The following is a 12,711-nucleotide window of genomic DNA, read 5'->3' on the forward strand; positions in this document are numbered from 1 at the left end:
GACCAACTCTTGCATACTTATAGCACTTGACTGCCAGTTGAGAAATGTTCCAGACTGATTTGTTAATATTTTTATTTATAAACCACAGCGTTGCGTTCAATTCAAATGTCAAATGCAACAAAAGACCTTGGGCTATGCACTGCAGTCGTGAGCGAGAAACCTGACGCCACTTTTTGGTCCACTGTTGGGCAGGAGAAGCAGATGAAAAATCGTTAAATGTGGGCCATGTTCATGAGAAAGTAAAGAAGGCTTGTAGACCAAGCCAAATATTACAGTGCACACCATATATGATGGTCAGTGGCTGTCAATTGTAACTGCTAGTTGTAGTCTTATTAGCTTGTAACTTAAAAACAAGCAATAGGCTCTAGTCTAGGTAGATCCTGACTATATAAGCACATGTTTTCTTTAATAACTTTTGTGTTTCCTTACCGATATTGATGAAATTTTTAGCAGTAAATCTTATTGTGCTATTGAATATTAGCATACTCTCAAAAAGACAGTTGCATTAGAATTGTGTCTTAAATTGGTGGGCAGTTCCAAATGGTTTATTTATTTGATTTATAGCGGAGAGATGACGATAGCTATAAAATGAAAGAATCTTCATATATATATATATATATATATACTATTCAAGCAGCTGCATGTTGTGACTCTGGCTCTTATACTCTAAGAGATTTGCTCAAAAAACAGGATTTCAATGTCGATTGCTTAAAAACGAGGCAAGTTTTTGATTATCTGAAACAAACTCGTAATGCACTGGCACTAGCAGGACCTACGTTCAAAATATAGACAGATGGACTAACGGAAGGACATTACTACATCGACTCGGATATAGATGCTGGTCAAGAATATATATACTTTATGTGGTCGGAGATGCTTCCTAAAATAAAAAAATTTAATGTAAATAAAAACATTTTTTTTTTGCATTTTCAGATATTTTATTTAGTTTTATTACTCAATTAAAATTTAGTTGGGACATTTTGTGGATGTTTTTTGTTTTTTTTTAGCATTTTTTTTTTGGATGTATGTATATGCTTTCTGGGTTTTCTCAAATATTTGCATTAATATGTTTCTCTTATGCCTATTTACTTTGGTTGAATGTAGTTGGTATGCAGTTTAGTAGAATTTTACTTTGATCTCTAATATAATTGTAATGCTCTTTATTTATTTCGTAGTAATTTATTTGAATTTAAACATTTATTTGTAGTTGCTTTTGTAACAATTTCTCTTTGCTGCATATTTGCCAGCATTTAAATTAGGTTTTAGCTTTGTTTAAATTGTATTTTTTTAATGTTTTATTTACGTTTCTCATTTTTCAAATTTTCTATAATACTCGTACGTATGTATATAAATATTTTTTGATAATATATTTTCAAGTTGACAAACTTGTAGTACACTTGGTAGAAAAACAAAAAATTGTGCCACCAGATTAGTTTAGAGTTCTTGTTTATCAGTTTAAGTAGCTCGCTGAAAAATTTGTTGACGTTTAGTAGCTGTTGTCGCTTGAGTACCCCTAATGTGCCTTGCGGGCTTTATCAATTTATAAACATTGAGTCAGTTACAAATAATGCTCTTTATTTTTATTTTTATTTAATTTTTATTTTTATATTTCTTATGTTTCCTTGTGTAGGTACAACAATACACTGCATTTGGTTTTGGCTTTGGCCAGACAAACCGGTTAAGTTTCAAAAAATGTTTCAGCATTCTCCTTGGGTTCGTCTTCATTGTTTTGCCCTACAATAAATTTGGAACATCGTGCCTTTTTAACATGCTTTGCAAATTGCTATTTAACACTGATTCGCCTTTAGTTTTGGGTTTAAGTTATTAAGTTATGATTTACTTTATTAAATTTAAAATAAAATACAATTTATGCAACTATAAATTAGTTGGCAAAGAAGCAAAAGGGTTTGTTTTTCTTTATATTATTATTTCATATTGAATGAAAATGATGAAACAGAGTTGGATGCATTTAAGACTACAGGTTTAAGCTAGTAATTGGCTCGGGTTGGCTTTACTTGTAATTTTGAGTGGAATTATAGATACTTAACACTTGCAAATCATTCCAAACAACGCCAAAGCTGACTGCATATTGAGAAATTTATTTACTCTTCAACGAATCCCAGACATGAACGTAGGACAACTAAAGGGTTCGGCATAATAATTTCCTTTTAGACAATTGAAATATTGCTTATAAAATAATGAATTAATAATATGGTTACATAAATATCATTTTCATTTAATTAACATATTTACTAAAAAGTTTACAAGAGTGCAGGCCTTTTCGTAAGCTCTACACAGTTACATTTTACCAATTTTTTGTTTGTTTGTTTATTTAATACATTTTTTTTTTTATTTTTTTTGACTGCTCTGCCGACAGCCGAGACCAACAAATTCAAAAGCCTGCGCATTGCTCAGCTTATTCGGGATTGGTTTCCCTGCGTATCTTATGGCCACGGAACGAGGCTTGGATTTTGGTGGCAGCCTTGTTTAGCTCCGGATCGGTCAAGTCGATGTCCAGTTCCTCGGCCACCTTTTTGGTTATCTCCTGGATGTCTTCATCCTCGGGCACTTCCTTGTTGACCAGCTTGCGGGCCAAATGGCCCCGGAAAGTGGATTGAATCTTCAGCGCAGCATGGCACAACTCTGAATATGAAAGAGATCAAAAAGAGGCGAATGCTGGTTTAGTTTTTGTTGTACCATTTGGCCACTTGGCCAACGCCGCAAAATAAGTGAAATGTTTAATTGAAAAGTTTGGTGCCGTTGCCTCTATTATACATAAGTGCTTTCTCTTGACCCTTTTAAGTGCAAAATTAGTGCTTTCTCTTGTTCTTCCCAATTGAAACTTTGCCCTAAACTAAAACAATTTCAACTAGTTTTAATTAACTGCTGTTCATGTGGCGCCAAACAAGCACCATGTACTTGCTGCTTATTTAACTTTTCATTTCCATGCACATACATATACAGACATCTGTTGACCGTCACCTTAATATAAGTTTCTCTACTATAATTAATTCTATAATTCAATAAGAAGCCAGGCTGTGACAGTTGAGTAGAAAAAACAAGGCGAGATAATTATTATTTAACTACGAGCTCGAAGATTGCTTGTATATAGATTAAATTATTTTAACTGAATTATTTAGCTTAAAATAATTATTAAAATTAATAAAAACGAGAAAGAAGGTCTGATATAGTGGTTCGATATTGATAAGATTTTGCATATATATGAGGAGCACAGTAAAACTAATAAATGCCGAGTTTGGGTAAAATATTTTTATAAACAAAAAAGATTTTCTGACAAGAACATCATTTTCGACCGATCGTTGCTATGACAGCTATATGATATAGTGATCCGTCAAATGAATTGCGTGCAACAGAAAGAGAGACGTGTGCAAAGTTTTATGATGGTAGCTTTAAAAATGAGAGACTTGTTCGCATAGAAACAGAGAAACAGACAGACGGACATGGCTATATCGACTCTGCTGTTGATACTGATCAAGAATATATATATTCTTTATGGGGTCGGAGATGTCTCCTTCTATGCGCTACAAGTTTCGAGGCAAAATAGTAATACCCTCTTCAAGGGTATAAATATGCCCATCAAATTTAGAGACCGTATTAAATCGGTATCGACTATCGACATAAAAAACAATCGATTGTAACAACCAGTATCATTGAATGTTGTGCAACACTTAAAGCTGGTCAACACAGAAATAAATACTATCCCATCTCATTTAACTTAATAATACAGAAGCAATAAACATCCGATGCCGAACAGTCGTTTTGCATAGTTTGTAATAACAAAACATGGCGCGCATTTGATATCCCTCCGGAGACTATTTACAGGCTCTGCCAACGAATGCTGTGGTCTAGATAAATCTGCGATGCGCATAAATTTTCCATACGCTTAAATGAAAGAGCGCAATCAGGACGAACAGCTCCCTATGCGCTCTTCAAAACTAGACAGAGCCTGTTTAGATGCTGCTGCGACAGCTTCAATAGCGGTCAGGCTAATCACATTACGTATACGCACTGTGTTCACTGGGGTTAACCAAAAGGAAACGAAAAGTGAAAGTCCTGCACTTGGGCGCATGTTGATTGCATATTTAATGCGCAGCCAGTTCACGAGGGAGCCGGAAACAGAATTAAACTTCATTTGTTATGCTCAGTTGCGGATGCATGTGAATGTGGTCAATATTTGGTCAAGTCATGTTTTCGTGCTTCGCAACTTTGTAGCACTGTGTATTGCATACAAATGGTTGAAGAAGATGAAGCAGAAAACCACAAATGAGCTTATTCTTTGCCAATTAATTGTGCATTGAATTGCAACTTTACAATTGCAGATTAGTGTGAACTTGAGGTTTTGTATGTTACGTTCATATTAAACTTAATCGATTAAGTAATGCAATTTATTATCATTAAAAAGTAAGTCAAAGTAAGCGATTTTCTTAGAATTGGAGCTATGTTGGTCCTGGCCCAATAACGTGTAGTATATGGCTCTTATATAATTCCATCCATAAGCATATTTAACTTATCCATAGCTTTTTACTAAAATTAGACTATACAGAGACCTAATTGGTCAAATGAAAATTATTTGTTAAGTGTTAATTGTATTGAATCAAAAATAGCATACATTTTTAATACAACACAGTTGCCTTAGGTGATATTTCGTTATGTTCTATTTGAATACAAATTATATATCTTGACTTAGCTCGAAAGATATAACTTTTATTCTATCGTCATAAGAGTAAAGGGTTTTAGATTTAGTTCTTATTTATGTTTTAAAAAATGTGTATATACACCCTTTAAAGTCCTAAGCTCTAATTAGCAAATTAACACAACAAATTTATGTGTTCATTTGAACATCGCCTGCATTTTTATAATCTTTGTGGACTGTCAACTGCATTTAAATATTCATTTAACGCATTTATTCATTTTGTTTAGCGAGCAGCCAAATAATTCAAAAGCAGACATTCGTGTCGCATTTGTGCATTCATTTCGTTTCTTACAAAATTCTTCTTGTCTGCCGAAATGCTTATAATCATTTCTATGCTTAACTTAACTGCGAATTAGGTTCTGTTGCTTCCTGCCAAGGTCTACAACTGCAGTTGCCTGCAATCTTATGTTTATTTAAGTTTTTTTTTTTATATCGTAGCTTTTTTCGTTTATGCAAATGTTACAAAATTCTCATTTAAAATTTTCTGCTTACATTTCAGCAGTTGCTGCTTGTTGGAATTTCGTATTACGCTAAAAAAGTGCATATATTTAGAAGGTTGTCCGGCTTCCAGCTCCCCAGAAGCTCGCACATGACAACGTTAAACGCAATTAGGCAGAAGTAAAAAAAGAAATTGGCTACTTTTGCAATGTTAGTTTTGTATTTCTTGCTGCGTTAATGCGCTGAGCTGCTGCTCACGACTAATTGTGGTCCTGACTAACTGGCTCCTGGCTGCACGGCCAGTAAATGTTGTAAAATAACTCATACGCGGCGGCAGCTGCAACGTGACTGGGCCTTGGGTCACGTTCCGCGTCGGCTGCGCTGCGCTTCTGTTTATTTATAAAATATTTAAAATAAGTACAAGACGTGCGAATCGCTCGTAATGCCAGCGGCCCTCTAACTGTGACATTTATAGGCCAGCTGCAGGAGCCGCACAGCGGGCAGCCCCACGTCTGTTGATGATCCACGTGTACGTGTGTGCGAGCTCCCTGAATATGCATGACGCTTATTTAGCCCACGCATGCTTCTTGGACTTATCTTAATTTTATTTAAAAAATATGTTTTGCAGCTCAAGCCTGCTTTTAATTTATTGGCATGCAGATCAGTTTGTGCTGCATAAACTTGTTAGCGAAACTCGATTTCACAGATTTCGTTTTTGTTGTCGTAATTGAGGTGAAACAGTTTTCGAGAACAGCCTGGTAGTAGCTATTTCGTGCCTGTCATGCTTCGGTTAAGGATTTGACTATTGGGCTTCTCTGCGCTGCTGTAACACATGTTCTGTATTTGCGCACGTACAGAGCGTGTCCTGTCACAGGACATGGCCAAAGCCAGCCAACACTGCCGAAAATCTGAGCATGCACAGGCTCTGTCCTGCCGCCTCTCTTGTTGCTGCATATAAATTGAGTTTGCATTTGCCAGGCTGCTGGATTTTGCACCTATCGCCTGTAACATACCCGTGACCAGAGACACGAACCTTCTAACTTGATGTTTGGCAAGAGATTTGCATGAGAAACGCCAGAACGGCCAATCGCTGTCTTAGCCTGATTGACTGCCTACCTGCAAAGCTGAAAGCTTTGCATGCTTCTGTTTCTGGGCTGACGTTGTTGTTAGACGTGTTCGGCACTTGTCAGTGGTATTTTCTTTCAAATATTAATTAAAACCAAGCGAAGGCATGCTATTGAAACACAACTTGCACGTAATCCATTCTCTGTGCACTAAATCGATTTGGATTTCGAGAAATTGGGCATAGAGGTAATTTTCTGTTGAGGAATTCTTGATAATCATCACTCACTGTGAATCGTTGCTTGAAATACTATTTGACCATTTCAACTTTGTTTGGTCTTTGACTTGTCGATAGCAGGTCAGATAGCCTCCATTGCTTTCCTGACCTTGCCGACAATTTCTTTTTGAGATTCCATCAATGACTGCCCAATGCACAAAAGTCATCAATCATACGACGCGTGTGTCTGAGTGTGCTGCGACTTGCACTCCATTTTTCAGCTGGAAGCTGACCTTCGCTCTGATGATTATTGGCATTATTGAGAGGGCTTACTGCTTACTGGCCAAGAGTACTGCAACATTAACAACATAACCAGCTGCTTTTGGCCATGTGTTGTGTGGCATTCAACGCTCTTGACCCACATTCGCCAGCACAACAACAAACAATGCAAATTTATATTTTAAATATAACAATGCAAATGTGTGAAAGGCGCACACAAGAAGTTCGCGACGATGTGTGTGTGTGTGTGTGTGTATGTGGAAATGTCGCTGTGGGTGCCATTAGCAAAAGTGAAAATCTGTGACGTGTCCTAAGTAATTGTGTCATATAAACAACAAGTACAGGCCCAGACACGTGCATAATGAGCACATAATGAAGAGGCGGACATTTCGCATACCCCAACAACGAAGTATAAATACACTTCTTTTGACAAACAGCACAAATAATATTTATCAAGTTTCCATTTAAGACTTTTAGGCAGAGCTCTAATGACCAGTTGTATGCCCAAATAAATAATTATGCCCCATTGCAAGCAAGATGACAGAACGGCTATGCCCTTCCGTCAGAGTAAGTGTCCCTTATAATGAAAAGCTAAGTGGCTGTGTAGCTGTCCTTCTCAGTCGTGTAGCACTTAATAATCGTCGTCTTCGTCTCTTCGTCTCTGCGTGGCTCTGTCTATCATTCTCAGGCAGCTGCCATGATAACTTTGTTAAGTCTTTGTCATAAATCTGAATTTTAATTACTTTTGCCACACGTGCCCAAAAGCAACAACTCTACGCGCACACATCCGAGAACTGTACACGAGTCCATTTTGAGCAGCTGTACTCCATAAAATGGCCTGGTTGACACTTCCTTGATAGTGGCCAAAATCAATGAAACTCCAGTATTTCAGCTGAAGTCTTATACGAATTTCTAGAGTTTTCTCTTTTAACAATTTACAATGAATTTTTAAATAACTAATAAAAGTGTACAGAACAAAGTTGCCCATTTCTCATTTAAAGCTAAACAAAATAAAAACATTTTTGAAATGGTTTTTTAATAAATCGATGACCGCATCAACATAGAACATCGACTAATGCAAATCTTAATTAATTGATGGATACCATACACAGCACTCTATTTAATTAGAATTTTGTACAATTGTTATAAAATATTCGTTTCGTACCTACTGTACACTCTTAAATAAAGGGAAAATGACCGATGATAATAAGCTTGGCAAAAGACGCTGAAAAAAACAAATTGTTTGCTAAAGTTTTTGGTAACCTCACTCGTGACACACAGATTGCTGGGTACCTTGACCTTTTTTTTCTCTTTGTCTAAGCCTTGCGGTGGCTCACAGTTGGCTGTCTTTGGGCCAGAACAAAAACTAAGCCCGTTTTTCAATTTCCGCTAACTAAGTCTTGTGGTTAACCAAAGAGGATTCATTTCCATTACAAGTGCAGCCCAAAGTTTTGTATTGCTTTCTGGGCCGTTGAGGTAACCAAAGACAATTACGTATACGCACTGTGGCAAAGCAATCTAAATGGTATTGTTGGACAATTTTCATGATTTACATGCATGCGATCCCTCGGCCAGATGAAGTGTTAATTTGCACGTAAATGCCTGTCACATATATTTGAAAATGTTGCTAATTAAACTTCAAACACGTATAAATTCTCCTGCGGTAATCACATTTAAGCCAACCGACTAATATAGGCCCAAAGTCCCATTGGAAATGTGTCGACCCAACCGACCGTCTGCCGTTTGCCGCTCGCCCACAAATACTCGAACAAAACCATATGGGTGTGGCCACGGATAATCAAACAAAAAACTTTAATTAATATAAAGCCCGGCACGAAATCAGCTTATGGCTTTATTGTGCAATTTGGAATGGGCGGGAGTTGGTTGGGGTCTGAAAACTAACTAATTAAAAGTCAGTGGTGCTTTAATTTAATCCCAGGCATAATTCACTTCCAGCTTAAAGATTAACTGAAATTTATGACAAGGTGTCTAGTAGATTAACAAGATTATACGAAAAAAAAAAACAACCCAAACAAACAAATAATGCAAGCAGCTCGCTTTTAATTAATTTAATTTAAAATATTTACAATAAAACTCGATTATCTGTCGATAAGCCAATTGCATAACTAATTTGCAAAAGGTGTTTGGCTAACATTTAAAATCCTTTTGAAAGCTTAAGCCAATCTCGAGCTTAACGGACTATAAAATGACTTGAGGCTAACTTTGTCTGTCCAAAAATAACACGGTACATAAACAAACCCAGCCCTCATTTAGTCAGTAACTAAATAAATAATAGCTCTAAGTATTGAAGCCGCAGTTAAATATTTACAAAGTCGTATTCGGAAGCGACAATAAACTTGTTTATCTATATGGGCAGTAGTTGTTCCCGCCTGCATCTTTACCAGGAATACGGCCAGGAATATATACACAACAACAAGCAAGAGGAAGAAGGTGCCAAGTTGCTAAAATATTTAAAATGCGGTCTCCGACCAGGCGACAGACCCAAGAACTTTTGCAAAACGTTTAGTGTCTGCTAAATAAATACACGACCAGCTGTCTTGCAGCTATACTCCAAACACACCCGGAACAGACACACACACACTCGCACACACACACACACACACTTGGGTCACCTATGGCTGTTTTTTTGGCCATTGTGCATTGTAAATTTAGGGAACGACAGCCAAATGTTGTCGTCTGTTTTATTTTTGGGTCCGCCGGAATTTACTTTTGTATTGCGGCGCACCTGAGCCCAGGCCCAGCGGCGATGTACACGTGTGTCTGTGTGTGTGCGTGTGTGTGTGTGGGTGAGCTGCAAAAAAGCGCCAATTCAGCGTCCAAAATGTTTTTGTTTCATGCCGCTTATTGCGTGTTCCATGTCGTTTATGTTGTTGTTCCTTTTGTGCTTTTCTCTCTTGTTATACTCTTGCTGCGGGTATAATACTTCTGTCATGAAATGTGCGACCTCCTAATTTATATATATTCTTAATCAGTATCTACGATCGATTCATTCATTTCTCTTATAGAGAACTTTTGGGTATCTTAACCACATTTGGCGTTCACGAGTTTCGTTATGCTCTTTAAACATAGTACAAATATCGGTCTACTTATCTCAGAGATCTATAGAAAAAACTTGGCATCCACTATTCATTCCAGTATTCCAGTATTAAAATACCTTATTGCTCCATTAGGAACAGTTGGCAACAAATCAGGCCAGGGTATTTAATCATCGGCGTGCCAATGAAGGCCGTGCTCTCTGTGGCTCTTGTCTTTATACGCCGCATTACTGCGCGTGTTTTCCGGATCCGACTTTTGTTTGTGCCGCTTGTGGCACAGCTGTGAATAAGCAACAAGACTAACAACAACACACTTAACATTGTACTTAAATGTCTCGCCCTGCGGCGGTGTTGTTGTGGTGCAAATGAAATTACAACCGCGCTTAAAGCCGAAAATCCAATTAGAAGAAGCGCTGCGCCGGTTTTATCGCAGATGTTTTTTTCTCCCCTTTTCTTTACTGCCAACATCCGGCAAACACGCACCGAATTTCAACTGTCGGCCAACACAAAGCTCATGCGTGAAGGCTCATAAAACACGCAAGTTATCGTCTCTTTAATGCGATTCTCAACATTTAGGCATACACTTCACACCCATTTAAAAATACATTGTCAGCTGTACCAGAACGAAGAATGTTTTGCCATCTATTTTCTATTTGTTTTAATTAAATAATTGTATAAATCATGTTTTTCAATAAAATGCGTGATTAGAAAATTTATTGAAATACTTGAAAAACAATTTATTTATTAATATTTATAGATTTATAGACAGTTTTGCAGCATCTATTTAAGTAGATTATGAGGCATGTTCTGCTTTCTTTTGTGACACCAAGATTCACGACTAAAACTGACGTGTTCGTATTAAAAGTCAAATTTGTTGCAAGAAAAAATAAATAAACACCAAAACTAATTTTGAACAAGACAAATATATTCAGCTATCGACAGGTCGGCATGAAAATCCAATGCAATTTATCGCCACGCACAAGCTTATATAATTTTCTGTTAGGCTGTTTCAATAGCATCTAAATATATGATACAGAAATAATCTCCCTTATAATTTATAATAAATACTGATATCGTAAGCCCAAGATTATCACATCGAGATTTGGCAGCATCAATTACTGTTTATAATTTGCAATATTTTGACTTTACACTCAAAGACCCAATCATATTTACATACTAATGTCTCCTGTAATGACCGGCTCAATATTTACTTGACAAATGCGAATAATTGTCAAAGTTAACCATACGCAACGTTGTCCGAAGCATAAGCACAAAAGTCATTCAACATGACAAAACGTTGCCCGCAGCAAACAACAATTAGTGAGCAATGATTATGCAAGTGAAATGAGGCCAAAATTGCAATTGGCCTGGCAGCAAAACAAATTGCGGCCTTCAAGGGCATTAGGCCAAATGCTCACTGTCCTGTGAGTTTGTCCTGAGTGCTATGTATCTATATATGTATGTGTGCGTGTGTGCGTGCGTTTGTGCTGTGGTAAATGAGTGTGTTCTATGCACAAAGCAAATGCTCAAAATGCCAGAAAGGAAAACAAGCCAAAGCCGCAGCATTTTGCCAAATGCGAATACGACAAGAAAATATCCTTTTAAACCCCATCGGCTTTCGATTTTCGTCCTGTTTGTGTGTGTGTGTGTGCTCTACATGTGTGCGTGATACTTGTGCTGATTTGCATATGCTTTGCCAAAAAGCGATGTTGCATTCGCTTAAGCCAAGCACTGGCTATATAATTTGCTTCGACCCGAAATTGTTGTTTCAGTTGTTTTAGTTGTTGTTGTTTTTGGTTGTTTGTTATCGTTGTTAAAATTGTGCAATATGTTGGCTACACATTTTTAAACTAGGCCAACACCAGCCAGCTGCTCGTCCAACTTTGAATAATGATGAAGTTCTAACTGCCGGTATGCTCGGTGCGGTTGCATGTGGCCAGGTGTGAAGCAGGTGTGAAATTGCAGTCAAATAGAATAGGGAGGTTGTTAGTGAAAACGTACAGAAAATGTAATCGGAAGTTATGTGTTGCAACAAGCAGAAGTAAAACGAGGACGCATTAAATTATAGTAAAAATAAATTTTGAGATAAGTTGTATGGGATTTCGCAGAAATTCATGAAAAAAACTAAAAGGAATCACTTAATTGAAAACAGTTTGCAGCCAGATTAGGATTTTAGTGTACTTAAAAAGATTCTACCAACTAGATAGTATTAGAGGACATATGCATTAGTCGCTGTATGAGATAATTGCATATAATATACAAGATAGTTGCATATAAAGTAGTATGTACTTTGAGAAATTCAGAGGAACATCAAGGACATCCAGGTGACAGTTGAAAAGTAGACCACATCTAGGACAGCTCGGAGTGACCTTCTCAGTAGGGTGCTCATTCCGGTTTTCTTGGACAACAACAAGTCAACTGGCTTTTCGCAAGCTTTGACTTGTGAGCCGCGCCTAATTAGCCTTTGCCGCCCATTGTTGAGTGCATGGGAAAAGGCATATGAGACACTATGCTTGTGAGACACGCCCTTTGCCGTGTTGTCGAGCACCATAATTAAGCTCAACGGCAATTTCCCCACGAAAGCATCAGAGGTGTCGGCGGCGGCGGCGGCGGAGGCTGTCTGGGAGGTGGGTTTGTCCTCATTGGATATGCGTCCTGATGACAGCCTCTAAGTTTTTAATGAGCAGCCTGCCAGTTATGCCAGCCTGGGAGTCTTCCTGCACGCCCAGCAAATGATGGCTAAAAATTGTCAGTGGCTGTTACGGCTTAATAGGGTTAAACGTGCTAACAGCAGATCCTCAGAAGCAGTCTGCCCGTCTCCTGGGGCTGAATGCCGCCTGTATCGCTCGAAGCTTGTGCGTTATTTATGAGCGTTGCGCGGATCTGTCAGAGCCAAGATTAAATACCCAGTGGACGTACTCCGGAGGCGGGGCTATAAACTTTAC

The 12,711-nt window shown here is 37.8% G+C and overlaps 1 protein-coding gene across 3 annotated transcripts in view; it reads right to left on the minus strand.

Moving 5' to 3' along the window:
• Positions 1 to 957: 957 nt before the first annotated feature.
• igl (igloo) overlaps positions 958 to 12,711 on the minus strand; it is a 49,967-nt gene continuing 38,213 nt past the window's right edge. For all 3 annotated transcript variants that reach the window (XM_064695892.1, XM_064695896.1, XM_064695897.1), the window contains exon 3: positions 958 to 2,643. In XM_064695892.1, coding sequence (XP_064551962.1) covers positions 2,417 to 2,643 — 227 coding nt within the window. In that variant the 3' untranslated portion in view covers positions 958 to 2,416. The remainder of the gene's footprint in view (positions 2,644 to 12,711) is intronic.

This window comes from Drosophila montana, unplaced genomic scaffold (assembly GCF_035044405.1).
Source record: "Drosophila montana isolate Dmon_TW-CO22-7 unplaced genomic scaffold, ASM3504440v1 contig_3833_1, whole genome shotgun sequence".
Classification (NCBI taxonomy): domain Eukaryota; kingdom Metazoa; phylum Arthropoda; class Insecta; order Diptera; family Drosophilidae; genus Drosophila; species Drosophila montana.